The sequence below is a fragment of the Hippichthys cyanospilos genome, chromosome 3, assembly GCF_059441005.1.
Source record: "Hippichthys cyanospilos isolate Australia breed blue-spotted pipefish chromosome 3, RoL_Hcya_1.0, whole genome shotgun sequence".
In the NCBI taxonomy this organism is placed as follows: Eukaryota; Metazoa; Chordata; class Actinopteri; order Syngnathiformes; family Syngnathidae; genus Hippichthys; species Hippichthys cyanospilos.
Window position 1 is genome coordinate 3,071,710 of NC_142371.1, and position 20,968 is coordinate 3,092,677.

The window sequence follows — 20,968 nt, forward strand, 5'->3', positions numbered from 1 at the left end:
GCAATAGTTGGCCGAATGGAACAAAAAAACGAGGAGACGCATGTTGAGCGCACGTGTTCAAAGCGCGTGTGAAGTGCGATCTCACAATGTGGACAACAGGCGCCCTAAAGCTACACTGGAAGACAGGTGAGGAATGTGAGTGTGTGTCTTGCTAGGATACAGTGTGTATGCAACGAACAACATCTCATGGTCATCCTCAGTGCATGAACAGATACAATTACAGTGCATGAGAATTTCTTTTCTGAAGGAGTTGCCACACAAAAGTGAACATTATGTTTCAATGGCACAACTGGTTTTGCTTGGCACTGCTCATGTCCCAAAGTTTATTCTATGCCCAGTTATGCTTTTAAAAGACTGTTCAGTCTGTAATTACCCAGCTTGAGAAGCAGGGAGAAATTTGTCTGAATGCTGAGAATCATGAAGGGTGGACAGCAAGGGCTAGAGGTTAATGTTTGAGTGCATCCAACTGTCAGGTTATACTGTACAAGTCTCCAGTTGTGTTGTTTTGTAATTGTGATACGGAAATCACGAAACTGTGAAAATGCTAATGTAGAGAAAACACGTTTGATTAGAAATCCTGTTCGAACACATTTGCACACTCGTTGAAATCAATTGAAATGTGTTTGAACGAGTCCCCAGCCATTTCGTCCAGGTCCTCTGGGTGGATTCTCAGGTGTTCCCTGACAAACTGAGAGATGGTCTCTCCAGTGTTTCCTGAGTTGGTCCCAGGCTCTTCTCCTAGTCCCAGTGGGACATGGCCAGAACACCTCACCAGGGAGGCATCCTAACCAGATGCCCGAGCCACCTCACTGGCTCCTCTCAACTTGGAAGACCAATAGCCTCTCCCGGATGACCGGGTTTCTCACCCTATCTCCAAGGCACAGCCCAGACACCCAGCCGAATCTGAAATCTCATTCTTTTGGTCACAACCCGCAGGTCCTGAGCATAGGTGAGGGTAGAAACCTAGAGCAACGGGTAAATCGAGAGCTTCACCTTTGGGCTCAGCTTCTTCTTTACCACAACGGACCGTTACAGGGTCTGCATCACAGGCATTGCTGCAACGATCCGCCTGTCAAGCACCCGCACCATCCTGCCCTCACTCGAGAAAAAGACCCAAAGATTCTCAAACTCCTCCACTTGGGGCAGGACTTAGAGGGCACTCCATCCTTTTCTGACTAGGGAACATGTTCTCAGATTTGGAGGTGCTGATCTTCATCCCAACCGCTTCACACTCTGCTATGATCTGCTCCAGTGAGAGTTGGAGATCACTGAAGAATACAACAGGACCGCATCATCTGCAAGATGTTGTTTGCTGCATTGGCACGAACAATAGTCAGTCCCCCCCAACCCCCCTGGCATTATGAGAAAAACTGCCATACGGGAATGTTTCACAAATTTAGCAACCACATTCAAATGTATTCAAATACGTTCAATCTAGTTTTCCAGACTTAGGAAATGCAAACTGAAAAAACTCAATTACTCAGTTATATCGTAATGCCATTCATTTCACATATTAACAATAAACCTTGCCCAGATGTGCTGTAAGTCTAAGTTCATTCATGAGGTTGGTGGGTCACTACGAAAATAAGCACCGAAGAACAACCCACACCGCTCCTTTGAGAAGCTAGCCAAAGTTTTGATGCTGCTCCATAAGCAAATCATTACATTGCATAGAGTCAACGTCAAAACTTTTTACATGTTACAGCATTCAAAGCACATTCTATATCAGGCTCTTATTAGACTTTGAGGACATGGACCTGAAATTTGATAACGTTGATGGATTTCTGTAAAACTTCAGTTATACGACCGTTGCACTTCAAAAGACTCCTCGCTAAGTCTTGCCGGTTTGGCAAGCGGTATATCACAGTCAAACATAAAACAGATGGACAGACTTTGGCTTGGTCTCTTGCTGAGGGAAAATGCCAAAACTTCACAGACTCAGCAGCTGCGTTGTGATCTGAACCAGGTCCCTCAGTTGCCAAGACGAATACAAATAATTTGCAAGAGGATTGACAATAATTCGATTCAACATGGCAGCACGAGTAGAAGGTGGCCTTTCGGTGCAGTGGGTGCACTTGTCATCGCCGTTTTGGCGTGGTGATTCACGTCAATGCAGTGCCCGTGCTCTTTAACCTCAAGTGGAGTAGTCGAGGCAGAAAAGGCCACCCAGTCAGCCGGACCAGTGGCCAGCGTGCACAATAAGAGGGTACGCTAAAAGTTAAAATAGGATGACTTTTTTTTTTTATATACAAGAAGAGCTTAGATCAGGCAGACGGTTTGGCTCGGAGACTGGATAAGTACTGAGCTCTACTCCCATAGCTCCAAAATTCTAAGGGACATTCGATGATGGGCACTGCAGACGTAATTTTCGTCTCTCACACTTATTTGCGTGACTGAACTCAAAACATTGGTTACAGCTGCACTGTAATTAAAACCAATGCAAGATCTGCCTTTTCAGCCAAAATATCATAATACTCAGTTTTGATCAGTTGCAGGCTGTGTTTTTGGTACCTGTGACTTCACTGGGGATTTACCGAAATCAATACAACTCATAATACATTACAAGCGCATCCGGAAAGTATTCACAGCGCTTCACCTTTTCCACATTTTGTCATGTCACAGCCTCGTTCCACATTGTATGAACCTTTCCTCGTAATTTACGCAAAATACACCAATATGACTTACTTTTTTCACTTTCCCTGAATTTATTAATAATAGAAAACTAAGATGTCATTTACATAAATATTCACAGCCTTTCCTCAATACTTTTTTGTACCACCATTGGCATCTATTACAACCTCAAGTCTTTTTGAAGATGATGTCTCAAGCTTAGCGCTTCTATCTTTCGACAGTTCTGCCCATTCGTCTTTGCAGTCATTCTCAAGCTCCATCAGGTTGGATTGGAGACATCTTTGCACAGCCAGTTTCAGGTCTCTCCAGAAATGTTTAATAGGATTCAAGGCTGGGCTTTGGCTGGGCCACTCTGGGGCTGGGCCACTCTGGGGCATTCACAGAGTGGTTTTGAAGCCAACCCTTTGAGATCTTGGCTGTGTGCTTTGGGTCGTTGTCTGAGGTCAAGAGTGCCCTGGAGCAGGTTGTCATCCAGGATACATATCTCTGTCATATATTGCTGCATTCATTTCCCGCTGTCCTAAGTAGTGCCAGTTGCCGCTGCTAGAAAACATCCCCATAGCAGTATGCTGCCACCACCATGCTTCACTGTAAAGGTGGCCTGGTGATGAGGAGCGTCTGGTTTCCCCAAAACATGCTGCCTGGCAGTCACACCAAAGAGTTCTTTATCTCGTCAGACCAGATAATTTTGTTTCTCATGGTCTGAGTGTCATTGGCAAATTCCAGATGGGCTGCCATGTTCCTCTTACTAAGGATTGGCTTTCGTCTGGCCACTATTTCATATAGGCCTGATTGGTGGATTGCTGCAGGAATGGTTGTTTGTTGTTTGAATTGCTTGGCGTTTGTGCTCTGAGATGCACGGTCAATAGTGGGACCTTATATAGACGGGTGTGTTCCAATTCAAGTCCAATCAACTGAATTTATTGTAGGTGGGCTCCGGTTAAAGGGTAGAAAAATTTCAAAGATGATCAGTAGAAAAAAATATACACCAGAGCTCAATTTTGAGCTGCATGAAAAATGCTGCAAATAATTATGAAAATGTGATTTCTTAATTTTCCACTTTCTAAATTCAAAATATGTAAAAAAAAAAAAAAAAAAACAGTTTTTCAGACTGTCATAATGGGGTTTTGTGTTTCGAATTTTTAGGTAAGAGATGCAATGTGGAATCAGGCTGTAAGAAAAGCAAATTGTGGAAAAAGTGAAGCCCTGTGAACATTTTTTTGGATGCACTGTACGGCCCAATTATAGGAATCATCTAAAGGAGTACAAAAATGCAATATAAACACAGGTCGGATACATTATGTTGAGCAGTTCAGAATCAATATTTATCTAATAAAAAGACAAAACCATAAAAATCTGAATAAATAATTTATTCATCAGAGTTGCTTATTAATGTGTGCAGATCTCTCCAGACCTGTTTTGCTATTGGAATTTGGCAGGTTGTGTTCTGATCAACCATTCATATGATGGAAAAATTGGCCAAATTCTACAAGCACAGAAATGAGGAAAGCAAACAAACAAAGCAACTCAAACAAAAAATGCAAACATAAAAAGAAAAACATAAACAGAAAAAATGATTCAATCGCAAAAACTAAATGGAAGCAAATTTTCCACAAAGCAAGCGTTGCGTTCAGCCGTTTGAAGTACGTTGGACCCGTCGGCCACCGTGCAAATCAGAAATATGATTGGTACAAGAAACCGTGCCATCCAGTTCCGATCAATACTGTTAGGTGCTTATAGTTTTCAGAGGAGTAAACTACAAGATTATGGTTGCCTTTATTCAGATACGGTGGTCACAGGTCACTGGTCTACACCACTGCAAACCTCTGTGGATTTCCCAAAATAGAACACAAACACAATCGATTGATACCATCCGATTCCAATAGATTTCATTTGGTACACATGTCCACATTAATTAATTGTAACTAAAATGATCTGCCCTAGTTTCTTAGTGTCACCATCATACAGTTTTACGTACGAGTACCCTGCAGTTGCCTGTTAATCTCTCAATGTAGCATGTGCCTCTCACGTAAAGCAAATGGAGATACCAGCTAGCTCAGCTGTGACATTTTAATGACGGTAAATGGTATCGAAAAATAGATAATAAATGTGCAAAAAATAGATGATGTTGACAACGGTGAAGGCAAATGACACGTTGAATCAAACCGACTGTACTGCATTCCACAACTGCGTGAACATGCATGAAGTATGACAAAGCAAAAATTGATTCAAAGCACCTCAATATTCTTCTCTTTATAACGTTTTTTTTTCTTAGTTCTCTTACATCTTTCATTTTCACACTCAACTTATTGTTGCCACTTTACTGCCATTACTTATGGAAAATGAAGATTCAAAACACACTTTTGCCGTTAATCTTTTAGAGCTGCTCACTGATGAGACATGCTCATGAAATATGCCAAAGTGTCAAGTACATCAAATTTTTGTGAGTCTGGAGGGGCTCACATTTCTTGAAAGTATGGTAGAATTCCAATTTGAGAAGTTTCAATTGTACAACTTCAAAAAATAAACATAGTATGGTGGAATTTCAATTGAAGAAGTTCCACTTGGACTCAATATTGTTACATCAGATACCTTCAGCAACGGCAGCTTGTTTGACAGCATTTGAATTAGAGCTAATCAATGTGTGTGATTCTACAAGCACTATAGAATATTGAATTGAAACCTCACGGTTCAGGGACCCAAGTTCAAATCCACCTGGCTCCGGCCTTCCTGTGTATAGTCTGCATGTTCTCCCCGAGCCTGCGTGGGGTCTTTCCGGGCGCTCCGGCTTCTCCCCACGCTCCAAAAGAATGCATGGCATGTGTATCGGACATATTAAATTGTCCTTAGGAATGATTGGGTGCGTGAATGGTTGTTTGTCTGTGTGCCCTGCAATTGGTTGGCAAGCAGTTCTGGGTGTCCCCTGCCTACTGCCTGAAGTCAGCTGGGATAAGCACGAGCAAGCCTGTGACCCCTGGATAAGCAGCTCTTGAAAATGGATGGATGAACATCTTTTTATTGAGGTGATTTAGGAAATAACATTAGTCCAGAATAACCCAGAAGCAATCAAACAGTCCTCCACCTCTCATACTTGCAGAACAGTCCAAAACAAGAATAAAAGCAATGAAGTTAATAACTATAATAAACACACCATTAACAATAATACATGATCATTGAAAAAAAAAAACCCAAACAATATTGCATTTACTTCACACACCAAGTGAATACTGCAATTGTGATTGCAAACTTCTCACGACAGAACATTATATACAGTGTACAGACATAGGTTGTGTTGGAGGTGGGAAAAAAGTTGACCAAGTAGGGTAATTGGACTTTAAGAACATTTAAAAATATCTGCGCTAAAGCTCCCCCGTAACCATTTTTGTGCCACAGTTTTCTACACGGACCTTTCTTTCTTGCATACACACACAATGACAGATAAACTCCACAAAAAACAGGATATTGCAAATGCGTGATCATTTTCAAATAAAAATTGAGTGACAAATTAAAGTAATATGTAAATATTGCAAAGTGGACCTTTCATACCCCAGCAGTACTTCTATTCTTGCCGCCCTTAACCTGGAACACCTGTATGCAAAGACCATCTTGACTTAACACTTTATTTGTTGTCTTGGTGCACCACATAGTGGCTGAATGGCTAATCCTATTTGTGTGCTTGAAAACACATTAATTGATTACAGTTTTTTGCGGGCTTTCATTGAGGACTAATGATACCAAATGAAAGGAAAGAAAGTTGTGAACTTCCACAAAAAGCTCGAGTTCTACTCTCCAAGAATATAACCTAACACTAGAGTCTAGAGATGTTTGATTTTAGGTGGTCAAATTAGCCAATAGAGGGCAGTCAAGCGTAAAATGTGCCCCATCTGCTCATCAAAAGGAAGAAATAGCATCAGAAGAAGAAAAAGAAGAAGAAGGCTAATGCAAAGTTATTGACCTCATTGTAGCTAACACACAGCTCCACTCTTAGGTTTTCTCATGGAATATTGTAGAATATAATAAACAATGCTTCTTTATATCCACTCATTTAAATTCACGTTAAAAATAAATAAATGGGGGGGAGGGCGGGATTACTCGATTATTTGTTTGAATAATCAATAGCATGATGGATTTGAAAGAGATTCAATAATGACGGCCCTAATACAAAAACTCACAGGCACAATCAGCTGCTCCTCTATTTGCGTCCACAACAGGGGACGCTTTAAGTGGCTTCCTTATTGGCTCCGATTTTACGTCACAACCTCGGAGTCTGTTGCTAAATTCTTTGTTGAGCACACACAAAAGTATCATAAATGTTGAACATGCCTAAGGTTTATGACTGTTGGTTCCGACCATTATTGGAGGGAAAAAAGTCACACGTTCAACAAACCATAATATCATATTTCAGACATCTTTGCAGGCTTCACTGAGTTAAATTGGAAAACAAAAAAATGGTCAAGTAAGGCATAATTATCAGTTTGTCTGTACGCTGTAAAAAGGTGTTTTCCTCTCACCCAATACTGTACATCTCATTATCTTTAATAAAAAAAAAAAAAAAAATGCAATGTGCTAGCCCCACTTCAGCAAGACGCATTTGGCCTGGTGTCGTGTGTGCAGTCGCGGAAAAAAAAAGAGGTGACTCACACCCAAAGTTAGTCTTCATCACTTCGTGCTACTTAACGTCAAGAGTGTCAAGTGTCCCTGTGCTGTGCAGTGAGGTAGCAGGTAGTTCAGCTTGAGTGGAACAGATTGGCGGTTAGCAGCCATGTGTGACATAGGAAGCTGCAGTATTCACTGGCTAACTTTCTCCTAGTGGATAACCTTCTCGATGCTGAATTACAGTGCAACCAAATAACATACTTTTAATGAATCCATTGCTTCTAGAAATGGTTCATATGAAATCTAAAACCCTCGCAAATGATGTTTGATATAATAAAATAAAATTCCATCACTTGTAGAAAGATTGCTCATTAAATGCAGTGGTTCTCAAATGGTACTTGAAGGAACTCCAAAAGTTACTTGAGATTTTAAATTAAACAAACAAATATATGCTTAAAACTAATGACTGAATTAATTCAATGTCTGAGGAAAATACTACGTTCATGAAACAAATTTTATGGTTAGTGGGTTATTCAATTTAAATGTCATTGTTTTAAAAACCCAGATTCTCCCCCTTACTAGAATGGTTCCACCCGACTTGTACGCACCATCTCTTGTCACCTGTCAATATTTTACTAGGATTTAAACCCACAAGTTTCAAACCAAGGCACTGTGTATTTTTGTGTGGGGAGAAACTTGCTAACAACTGCATGAAGCCAGCGCACCTGCAGCACCATCATAAGAGCAAATATGGATGCCACATGGATAATGAATGAAAATCCTCTCAAGACACGATGCGGAAGCTCACAACATCAGCCACTTTATGTTTTTTGTAGACAAATATTAATTATGTTAATTATTTTTTCAATAGTAGATCTTTATGATGATCCTAAAAGAGGACACTTAATGTTGAATATTTTTCTGTGGTCAAATATTTATTTATAATGATGTATTTTATTCTTGAGAACGGGTTTGACACTATGGGTGATCATTTTTTGCGGACAAATATTTATCAGTAAATAAGTTCTTTTTGATAACAGATCTCTTATATGATTCAAAAGAAGACATTTTATGTTGATTATGTTTTTGTGGACCAACACCGATGAAGTTTGAAATATTCAAAAGTTTTAAGTTACCGGTAGTTATTTTAAAGTCTCCAAATCAGACACCAATGCCATGTTTTAAGTATTTTTTTTTTTTCCAGTTTTTTCTCCCCAAAATGCTTTGCGTTGGTTAAGGAGTACTTGGGTGACAAAATATTCCATAGGGGTACATCACTGAAAAAAGGTTGAGAACCACTGATTTAATGAACACAGAAAGGTCAAATTTTGGCAAGACAAAAGTTTTCTCACCTACAGTGAGTAATGTGAAAATTGAAGAAATAATTGACTTCAAATACTAAAAAAAATATGTTGCATAACGGAACAAAGTATTGATGCTGAGAAGAACCACATTAAAAATATTCTAACAATTGCACGATCTTGCAGAGCTGCTTCCTTTCAGTACGGATGTGATTCATGCAATTTATTGATGAAATCATCAGGCTTCAAAAAGAAATCCGTCTTGCATGCTTCCCAAGAATTCATCAAGGTAATTTTCTTTTGTTTTTTTCATGTTTCCTCTTTCATTCCTTTCACAGATGATGTTAATGTCTGGTGCCTGGGCTGGAGCATCTTGATTTGCTCTGACTTGACTTTTGGGCTATGGATCGACAACGCCTATGCTATGGCAGAAAGTGGGCATTGTGACAGGTAGGTGAGCAGTTTTCTTTCGAGCATATCAGGATTGAAGTGTCTTGGAGCGTGGGTGGTGGGCCGATAGTGTAGGGAGAGATAAACTGTGGACAACAAACATGTGTCATTGCACGATGATGTTGTAAGCATCTGTACACAGGTCCAGGGAACTGATAACATTCCGCTACTTGTGGGGTCAATAAGAAGGTTGCATTTTTGAACTATAGCTCTGGAATTGTTAAAAATATGTCTAAAATCTATTCTCTCGTACCGCAATTATGTCTTGTAATTGTAATCTTGTAATCTGTATGTTTTAGTGGACAATATTGTATTTCAAAACAAATATTTGTCTCCACTCTTTTAGAGTCACCACCTGATTTTATAGAATGTGTTGTTCACAAATTGGATTATAGATTATTAACTTGTTGAACTCAATTGAGCTCTGTTGCTAATCAAAACAGCAGCAGCTACTGAGGAACCTTAGATGAAGTGCAGAGTAAATGTCCTTCTTGGAGTATTTTAAAGATGATGTAGCCTAATGTGGAAATGGCTGTAGAATACATTTTAAAATGAGCTTCATATGCATATTTTCACATTCAAACATTTCCCTTGATAACATTTCGATAATACACCTGGGATCAAGAATTACAGCAAGCTTTCTATTAGCCCCCTATTTTTTGCTTTGAATCTGTTTAACTCAATCACAAAAACAAACTCTTATGTTTTCATTCAATCAATCCCAAGTACTGAATGTTTGTTTGTTTTTTTCAAGTGGCTAAAATAGGGTTTAAAAAAGGCTCCTTCTTAACTCATTCAATGCCAGGGATGTATTTCTGGGATATTCAATCCTAGATACTTAAGAATCAATTTAATACTTAAGTATCTGGAATTTTATGTCCTTAATGTACTTAGGAATGATTTAATACTCAAGTGTCTGGGATTTAATGTCCAGACTCCTAAAAAATGTGAAAATACATCACTGGAATTGAATGAGTTATCTAGGTAATTAAGTACTAAAGTCTTACCTAAGTATATACCTAAAGTAATCAACGACTTTAGTACTTAGTTACCCTACGTAATCAATTACTTTATTATACGTTGCACCTTTGCTACTTAGTTGCTTTAGTTGCCAAAAGTAATGGAGTAATCTAGCACTTAATTCACTAGAGTAGTACTAAGAAAGTAGCCATTTATGATCCTCCGTTAGCCAACCACTTAAAAAATATAATAAAAAGAAGTATAAATGGCCTGGGATTGAAAGTCTGGACTGTTAAAAAAACCTCAAAATATGTATTTGGAATTGAATGAGTTGTGCTGTATAAAACTAGTGATCCACTCTTGTGACAATTAAAAAAAAAAATCTGAATGGCTTACGCTCAGGTACATTTTCGGGAAAGGTCACCTCACAAAAAACTTACTTGATTGTGTAACTTCACACTTGATGGGGGCAGGAACTCTCGCGACCTAACTAGTGGTGTACAAACAATGAAAATGTCAATGTTCGCTTTGTTTGTCTTTTAGGTTCAGAGAGGGCAGGGCTAGGTCATCACAATCGCACGCACAGAAAAAAAAGTGGCATGACATAAATGCATGTTATATTCCTCTTAAGTACATGTTTTTAACTACCAAAAACATAAACATGCAGACCAAAAAAATTCAATGTTACACAAAGTGTCCCTATGCATTCTGGACAGGCTATAAGATTTTTTTTTTTCCCCCAGACTGCCCTCTGTACAACCAGCCTGCCCAGAGTATTTGATTTTTCTCTGCCTTTTTCTCTACAGTCCTTTTATTTTTATCTACTGGCTGTAGGCACGACAATGAGCGTGAATGATTGTTTGTATGTACACTGTGATTGCCTGGCGACCATGCTATCGTGTGCCCCGCCTCTTGCCCAAAGTCAGCTCAAAGAGGTTGAGTCTCACCTGCGACCTTGATGAGAACAAGCAGTGAAAAAAGATGGAAATCTTTACGTAAAGAACTTTCTTAAACGATACTAATAAGAAAGTACCCATTTGACCACAATCTTCACTTGTGGCTTACCCCATTTTTGAAGTTGTACTATTCAGTATGTAACCTTCTAATGAGTTCATACAATGTATCCTGTAAAGAAACCTCAAAATATCATTTACACAATTGTAACATGGCTTTTAATGCTTATGCAGGATTGCATTTTTTATGCCCGCCTTTACATCTCTGCTGGAGTTGAATGATACTTCTGGTGTTTGTGCTGCCGCTACCATAGCGCAGGAATCAATAAATGGTAAACACATGGTTTGCTACGGATTGTTGTTATGCAATGCCCAATAAAGGCCCTCGGACTTCAGACACTTGGATGCGGCTCAGGGTTGTGTAGCAATGATAATAAAATGAGAGCAGTAGGGGAAAAAAAGAGATGGGACGAGATGACCGACAGATAACTCATGGATGCTGAATCACTGTCAGGGCATGACCAGACATAACACTTATTTGACTTACAGTACGCTGTTTTGTTTGCCAGGAAATGGATGATGTTCCAAAAGGCTTGTGTTGCAGAAATGGAACTTCATAGCAGAAAGTCTTTGCATCCAACAGAAAAACTATCCACAAATAGAACCGTACAGTAAAAATCAATATATATTTTCACTCTGAAACATGACGTCGGGCATGTGAGCTCCAGCTGCTATTGAAAGACTCGCTGCTTGGAACTCAGCAGCTTTTGGCCATGTGCACTCTGTGTGCCTTTTTTCCCTGCTGCTTATGGGTGTCAAACCTGCCCCACAACGCATAAATCTTCTTAACGAATGACAAACAGCCTCTCACTCTCAAGTTTTTTTTCTCATCCGATCATAAATATAGCGGTGTTCTGAGATACACATGGCTAGGTCTAAGAGTTTTTTTGTGATACGAGCTGTTGTTTGGATGAGTTCCTTTGCTTCGAGTTGTGAACAAAAATTTGAGAAGTCTCTCCCTGTCAGACATAACATTAAACAGAAATACACGTGTTGAAAACAATGGTATAACTGTACCTATGTTGTAATCCCGCTAGCTTGATGCTGACACATAATGAGAAATGTCATTGATGAGCTAACCAAAAGCAACAGGGCTGCAGTTTTGTAGCCCTTTAAGCAATGGATATTTGAGTTGTTCAGTGTTGGTACACACCATGCCACCAAACATCATAGTAAGTACATGCCCCCCTTTAAATAGCCCGAGTGGGTGATTACCCGTTATCCGATTACACCTATGATGCTAGTTAGAGGACACACTTTGGTTGAACATATCTAGCTAGAGCATGTCTAGCGTAAAGCCCAATCTACTGTGTGCTTCCTTTCTTTGGTCATTTTCACAGAGGCACTGCAATCACAAATGTATGTTTGCGCCGTTCTGGGTGTGAGCACATACCATTTACAGCGAAGTGATTCTTATAGTCCTTTGCACTCTCTTCAGTACAGTATTGTCCATCTTCAGTCACCAAATTACCAGGTGCATTCGGGCATTCAAAATAAATGAATAAAAAAGAAAGAAACTCGGTATATCCAGCCTGGTGCAGCATGGTTTACGAATTACCCTGTGGTAATCTTGACTTGCTTTGGCATGAAAACCAAGATGTGCCACAGAGGGATAAAAGTGTGGAATGAAACATAATGTGACATTCAGGCAGTAAACACCGCCTGCCTAGTACAATAAGCCGAAAGTGTCAACGTGATGAAGTGTGCACTTTATTCTGGTCTATTTTAGGTGCCGAGATTTACCCCCAGGCAGCCTCAGTCGTCTCCCTCATCAAAGTAAAGCGGTGAGTGTTTTCTTGTTTAAGTTTGAAAGTACAGCACACACATCACTGTCATTGTTTGTAGTGAATCAGGCCAATAACCAATATTTGCAGCCAATGTTCAACGTGGGTAAAAGGGAAAATATTGGCGTCCAAAAAAAAAAAGAATCAAACTCCATATTTTTGTTGTTCAAGCATATGTTTCGTCAACAGGTTTTCAGATTTGCATAATGTTGATTTTATTATTTCTATTTTTTATATAAATGTTTAAAACAAATATTGTTGTAAAATTCAGACAAAAAAAGTTCAGGGAGCTCCAAACTTCATTGGCAAGGCTTAAAAAGGTAAATGAAAACTTGAATAAATAAATAGCTAAAACACAAAATATGAAGTTGCCCAAAACTTCAATATTACAAAAATGTTAAAATGCAGCATGCTCCTTGGGTCAGCAGAATGATAAAGTTCACAGAAAATTTTCAATAGTTCCCTCAAGATAACACAGTTGAAAGTCTTTTTAGTATTGTCAATAAGATATTTTGTCGATATCTGTCAAAATACTTAATATCCGCACTGAAAATTGGCCCGCCCGGTAATTTGTCTATCCCTATCACCATACACTATGTGGCAACTAACAAGTGCCTTCTTACTCACCTTCTGTTCTCCCCTTCTTCACTTTTGCTTTTAACCTCCAGGCCATGGGTTTAGAGGGTGGGTCATAGCAGTTACCTCATTTTTACTCTGGCAGAATGGCAGTTAAGGATGTTCAAATTACTTTCAGTCAGGGAATACATAAAATTAAGATTTTTAATTAATTGATCTAATTAAAATAATTTTAATCTCATGTAAAAACGTCATAGAAACCCCCTCAACCAATCTTTTTTTTTAAGATTAGATACATTGTAATATTATGGCAGATCAAAAGATTCATACCCAACAACAAAAATGGGACTTCAGTCATTTAAGTTCTGCTGTATTTGAGACTAGTCCCAAGTGTAGACTGCAACCTGTAATTTCAAGCATCAAGAGGAACGGTGCTGTTTTCTTTTGTTATTCAGCAAATAATTAGAAATTAATATTAAAATAAAACATTTTCCATCGTCTCCATCACAGACTTGCTCAAAGACAGGATGTTCTCAAATTTAGTTTGGCAAAGAGCTTTGCTATGACTCGCTACATTAGTGTTTTTGTTGCTATCATTACCTGGGTGCTTTGCATTTATGTGGTAGGCTGAACTTGAGCTGCTTCTGTGGTAATCAAGATTCTTCTTACAAAGAATGCATATCACTCTACCTTTATCAAAGGTGCCATAAAGTTAAATTTTCAAACCGACACCTTTCACATGCTCTTCCATTTTTTCGTCTTCCCTTTGCTCCATAACTTGCCCTCTCACACACAACATGACCCTATCGAGTTATGGCAAACACAATGGCAGCCAATGAGTGTTCACTTCAGGATTTGCCTTTGTGTTCCAACTCCCAGCAAGTCAAGGACAAGAAGTCCAAATCATAAAAAAAAACTAATCACCATACCAAAAACATACAGTTAGAGATTGAAAATGAGATGCAATTTATTGATCACGATTATTCTGTTAATTTGAAACCCCTAGTTAAAGTATTACTTAGTGTTACTTTTGGCGTAAGACGGCACCGCTTTGATGGATTGTATTGGACCCTGTAGGTTCCTCTTTATCCTTTAGTTTCCCAAACTGGTTCGAAAGTGAATTATTGTGACTCGGCCGTCAGTAGAAGACGATTTCCTGGCAAACAGCTTCTTAACTTGCGTGTTGTAATAACTTGTCATCACTTGTGTTCCCTATTATTAGTATGTACAGTTCCTGTTGACGCCGAGGCAATATATTATTTGTGTTTTGATCTGAAAAATGAGAGAAACCCTGCTTGAAGCACATAATGACATGCAGCTGGCTCCCCACGAAGTACTGTAGCTGACACATTCCCAGAAGGCCCTCCAGGAGGGCGTACACAAAAAGTGGTTAATGATCTTAGAAATGTGCTGCGGCATATATATTTTTTTAATTGTCTGTTCACTTGGATGCTTTTTAAACTGCGAGGTTGGAAAAATGTGCTTCTGCTCTGAAAAATCATTGAGTCAACCTGCGCTGGGATGATCTTAACAGATACGGCTTCTGAGGGAATTTATCTGGAAACATCCCACTGATTTGAGTGGCTCCCGTGCGTCGCTCGAGCCGGGAGTTATGCTCCCGGCGTCAGGAGGGCAGCGGGGTGCGGGATTTCTGGGAATGAAACCAGAGCTTCCTGCTAAATAGGGGTTCCCCTCTCACTTCTGGTAAACTCCGCAGAGCTTGAAAGGACCCAGCGCTCCACTTCTGGAAGTTTTTCATAAGCAACGTCCCGCGCCGGGGTCACGTGTTGGGAAAACGGTGGAAGTTGTATATTTTATTTTTACATTTTAATGATATTCTTGGCCCGGTGTCTGTGCTTTGCGGATAACTGTCTGGAGGGGTCATAGACGGAGGCGCGCAGAGCGAAAATAAAGCAACATGGGGTTTGTTTTCTTACGTGTAGAATTTGAGAGCGAAAACACTTATACGGCTACATTAAGGGTCATTATGAGATGACTGCATTGTATGATTTGAGCTCCCGTTAAGGAATCTGTCCAAGTAAGAAGGCCCCAGCCAAACAGATCGAGCTAAGGGGGTTTTTATGAGCGAGGCTATACATTCCTGTCTTCGACACAGCCTCCTCTATAACTCATGCGTACGCATGTGCGCTTTGTGAGCTTTTTGGCTTTCGGGGGGAAGTAAAAAGACATTTCACATGAATAAAATATGCGCTTGACACACAGCCAGAATCTCTTCGCTTCTCTGATGTGCCGAATGAAAGCTGCACAGTTGATTTATTGTGAATTTGATCACAACTTCTGAAGGAATTTCTTATCGAGACCACTGTTTGCTTTACATTTTTTCTTTTTTCTATGATGGCCGCACCAGTCCCCGCAGTTTAAAACCAAAGGGTTGTTTTTTTTCCTCCCTTCTCTGAGCGAGTAAAACGACCCAATGTTACATAATAGTTCAACACTATATTTGACCGTTGAGCTTGGGAGCATTTCATCTATGCAGTACCGCTCATCTCGAGCCGCAAAGTCATGACTGCGGTTGCGTATGAAAAAACAAAACAAAAAAAACACTTAAATTATGTATGTATTATCTCCAACATAATACATTTCAGAATTACTTTGTACTGTAGTCGAATGCACTTTCATATTGCAAATAAAGCCCTTTGTGGCGGGGGGCTCTATTTCATTTTGGTCGGTCAGTAGACTTTCATTTTCATATTAATTTATGGTTCATTTGTTCATTTTATTTTAGCATAAGCCTAACCTTGAGTAGGGTACGCCACTGATTTAGCGATTCTCAATAGTAAAAAGTTATTATCTTGTCTAGAATTATTTTTCATGTACAATTGATACCGTTAAAAACACGTTTTCTACTTACTGTCAACTGAAATTGACTTCACGTGCTGAAGGCGCGTGTAATGACAATCGCTGATCAACGTGTGTGCATCACGCGACCAACATGTGATGTCATTTTTAGTCAACAACTAGCACCAACATGTGTTTGTAAAGGTATTAGTTGTACGTGAAAAATAATGAATCAAATTAATCATAAATGAAATATTAAAATGTTATTTTCTATAGCATATATTTAAGACCAAAAGTTTCATGTATAATATATACAATTATAATCAATAAAACATAATTTTTCTAATTCCGTGGGTTCTCGCGTAGCGTATGCCCCCTTGAATTTGGATATATTTTTTTTAAAGAAACAAAATACATCCTCTTGACAAATTACAGTAGATTTTAAAATTCATAAAAATTTTGTATTCCACATCCAAACCGGCTTTCCACTTTGCATATTTGTGATAAAGCTCTTCTAAAGGTATGCTGTACACTATTGTTTTACTTTATGTGAGCATATTCTAACACGCAAAATTCCTTTCATTGTTAATCGTACATATCATTCCTCAGCCTGAAGAAAACAAAAAAAGTCACACAAATACAAACCAGAGCGTGTTAAACTCCGTTTTTTCACTAGTAATTGAAACCTTTTGAGCGCACGGGCATTGGCTGTTTCATGAGATTGAAATAATGATGTGGATTAAGAAGAACAGAGATGAAATTTTACACAAAATGAAACGTATAAGAAAATGAGGCCGGAAAAATACACAAGTCATTTGTGTTACTTTTTTAATAACAGGTTTGAATCTGACTGCGCAAGGTTGGACAAAACCCACGTCTAGTTTCATGCTTTGCTGTAAACACACCACCGAGCACTACTATAATTAATCAAGCAGCCGCTCTTGACGTCAGCAGGGCTGCCTGCTTGCGCAAGCACTCTCCACTCTCCCATAGATTTGTCTTCTGGGGCAACCCGTAAAAGTAAACGCAGCTCTTATCACACCTTCTCTGCGGGCGATAAGACAGCAGGCGTAGGTCCGGATGTCCCCGGCGGAGTGGTCAACCCAACCTGCTTTTGAAGCGCAGGTGCCGCGGCTGAAGGGACCACTAAACAAACTTGTATCGGTATCTCTCCAAACAATGTACACAGTGGAAAGAGTGTCACAAGTACACAATGCGATGCCAGAGGTGCAGTAATTAGAGCAGCTGCCTCAAAGGGCTGACTTAGGTTACAGTTCAATGCAAATGCTAATTACAGCTAAGACTCGTTCTTCGTGTATAACACGTATGCGCCGTGCTCATGGAGACATTTTTTAACAACAGGTTGTGATGGAACACCTCTTTTATTTCCTAAGATCATGGAGAGATGCAAAATTAGTCTCTGCGTAGCTCTCCGCTCAGTGCGTGAGAATTTTCAAATATTTTCCCAGGCTTGAGACGGGAATAGTTAAATAGCTAATTTGCCTAGGGTGTGTTTAAATAGGAACAACCTCACCGCACCTACTAGACCCACAGTGTCACTTGTCAGAGATCAGGCAGGATGTCAGCTCAGGGATAAAAAGAGATTCAGTGACTCTCGTTTAGTGCCGCCGTCGCCAAGCTTTTTAAAAAAAGAGCTACAGTTTGTACATGACTCTGGATTTATACATATGTTCAAATTGATTTAATTACATGTTAATAAATTTCTTCATTCGTGGCAAAGCCTCGGGGCCTCTTCATGTTTTATGAAAGGATGAACCCTCATTCAGTAATTTGACCATTTTTGGGTCATTTTCTTCCGCATGATTTATTTCGATCAATTTCGGCATCTCTTTAGATTTTCAAATGACCGCTTCGATTATGTTCCTCGGAAATTGCAAAGTCCACTCACTGGCGGGTTATTTTGAGAACAGGCTTGTGCCACGGGCTTCTCATGTGGTCCTTCTTGGGGTTCAAAAACCAGCCCCTTGGTTTAGTGAAACCGAGTTGGGCCGAAAACTGATATGCGGATGCCATGGAATGTTACGATAACAAGAAGTGATGGGACGAGATCTGGCGACGTTAGAACACCACAAGGTTTCTTGTCTCAGTGAAAAGGTGGAGAGAAGAAAAACCCAAATGTCTTCAGTATATTAAAAAACAACAGCAACAAAAAGAAACTAAAACAAAGCGATTGTGCTTGTTTTTCCATTACCTTCGGAGGGCAGTGAACACGCAGTTCTGTAATTAAAACCTTTCCAGCCATCAAGAGGAAGAGGAAACAAGAAATCAACATGAATGGAGAACTTACATCATCAAGCTAATTGCTCTTATGATGACCTCTTTTTAAACCCTTTCTTCTTTTTATATATTCAAACATCTTCAACAATACCTGTGTGCGTTACTCACTCTCATTTAACCGCGTTTACTCGTATTGTTAGACACAGAAGGTTTTTTTCTTTTTTATGTAGCTAAATTTGTTCTAGTCTAGACATAAAGTCTAGACTAGCATAAAGCTAACATAGCTAGCAAGTGTTCTTGAACATCAACTCGGACATTAGCATTAATTTACAACTCTTTTAAAATAGTATTTAAATAAACTGTAACAAGTTCATAAATAGAACATTGCTCAGCTTCTGGCAGACGTCATTGTTTGCGAGATTCACGTGCCTGAATGTCAAATGTCAAACTTGTTAATGCCCATGAAATGCTATGACATGAATGTGAAGAGCTATGCAGCATTGAAACAGCCTCCCTCTCACATACTCTTTAAAAAGAGCTAAAGTAATACAAATACCATTATTAGTGGTTTTATTTTTTATGCAAATGATAGTATGTTTTTCATTTTGCTCCTTAACTCTTTGCCTGTTTTTGACTTATGCAAAAACAGCCTCCTTAACCCTTTAAGCCCCCCCCCGCCCAAAAAAAAAAAAAAAAACTCCAGTTCTCAAGGGCCTGTGTCCGGCATGTTTTCCAAATCTCTCTTTGCAACACACCTGATTCAAATGATCAGGATTATTATGAAGGTCCTGTAGAGCTGGTTGATGAGCTGATCATTTGAATCAGGTGTGTTGCAAAGAGAGATTTGGAAAACATGCAGAACACAGGCCCTTGAGAACTGGAGTTTGTTTTTTGGGGCCTTAAAGGGTTAAGGTCTTGACTTTCATTTCCCAGAAGCCAAAATGTTCAAATTGCAAGTGTATAAAAACACGGGATTATTAGATGATACACATCATTGAAAGATGAATGCGCCAAAGCTTTAAACACATTTTTCTCTTTTAACTTGGCAACTTTCAAATTGCTGTAACTTCCTCAAGTTCCTTTTGAGCTACCTCCATTTATTATATATCATTTTAAAGGGAATAAGTATCGGGATTATATTAATACAATGTAATGGAACAAATATTCAGATTTATGTTTATAGGTCAAAGCCATAGTCTTATGACTAGCACAGAAGTCTTTGCTTGCCCACATGATTGGTAATTGGGTATATCAGGCATTTTCCCAGAAGGCCAACAAGGTAAGAAGACAAGTGTCAAAACATTTTACGGCATAGTTACTCTGCATGAGTTCATAAAGCAGACATGTTTTAACCTCATACGTTTGATTTGTCCAGTTAGCGTTCACCACAGTATGTCACCCATTTCCATGTAATCGTCGTCATCTTCATTTAATTCATCTTCTGCACTAACTTCCCTATGCCTTCCCTCACCATATCTACTGAATTGACCATCTCTTAGGCCATAACCACGATATTTTGTCTCGCCATTTCCATCTCACCGTAACTTCCATCACATGGTTCTCTGCTTTGACTTTGTCTTCTTCAGCTTCCTCACCAGCACCGGAGTCATTTTACACACCACTATCCTATGATGTCTAGCTACACTCTCTCCCACCACTACCTTACAGTCACTACCCTCAGATTACATCGTCTGCACAAGATGCAATCTACCTGTCTACTTTTTACCTCGGCACAAGATCTAATCTGACTGTATAGTTCTATCTTGATGTTTCTGCCTCTTTTGGGATTGAGTATTCACTCAAGACAATTTTACCCTTTTGACAAATGTGTTCTTTAAAATCTGCACGGATCAGCACACTTTGTCTGCATGGAATTTTCGGAACTACTTTGTCTGACTCCTTTCAGAAACTGTCTTTTACTGTCAGATCTTACTTGTGGGTTACTGCAAATGACAAAAAAATACAACATTCTTGGTTTCAAGTTTGAGCTTGATCACTTGCTTTGACACTCTTTTTACCTCCAGGATATTCTTGAAGATGCAAACGCTGTGGGGATGTTCACTGAAAAATCTGGAAACACACCCCGCCTGACTCCTACCTGTGACAAAAATCGTACAAAAGACCGGGTATGTACAATATATCTGCCGTGCGAGCCAGAATCTCAATAGCATGTATTGTTATTTTTAATATGGTTAACTTTCCATGAAGTGTCTGTTGTTTAGACACAGCATAAAGCTAACATAATACACAACAATAAGCAGTCCACAGCGTCAAACTTGTTCGAGGTAGTCCAATATTTTGGCTATTTTTTTTGCCACTAAATTGTCCGTTGTGGCGGGAAGGTGTAGTAAAAAATTACACCTGTCCACCAAAATAACTGAATTTGCATGCTAAAGTAGACTTGTCCTGGCACGAAAATGAAGATATGCCCATTATTACATGGAGTATTGAATTATTAAAAATTGTTATCAGTTTTAGCACAAGTTTTGAGCATGTCATCAAAACATTGAATGTCTTCTAGAAACAAATCACAAATCCCTATCAGGGTTTTGATCAAACTCTAATATTAAAATAACACTCAATCCATTCCTCTTCTCATCTACACCTTGGTAAAATAATT

The 20,968-nt window shown here is 39.2% G+C and overlaps 1 protein-coding gene across 1 annotated transcript; it reads left to right on the forward strand.

The window, feature by feature from the left end:
- Positions 1–79: 79 nt before the first annotated feature.
- On the forward strand, positions 80–20,696 carry LOC148425469 (uncharacterized). Its single transcript, XM_088409473.1, has 5 exons — positions 80–126; positions 8,867–8,978; positions 12,681–12,735; positions 20,373–20,474; positions 20,691–20,696. The coding sequence occupies exons 1-5, from the start codon at positions 87–89 to the stop codon at positions 20,694–20,696; spliced, it is 315 nt and encodes a 104-aa protein (XP_088265599.1). The 5' UTR covers positions 80–86.
- Positions 20,697–20,968: the final 272 nt, after the last annotated feature.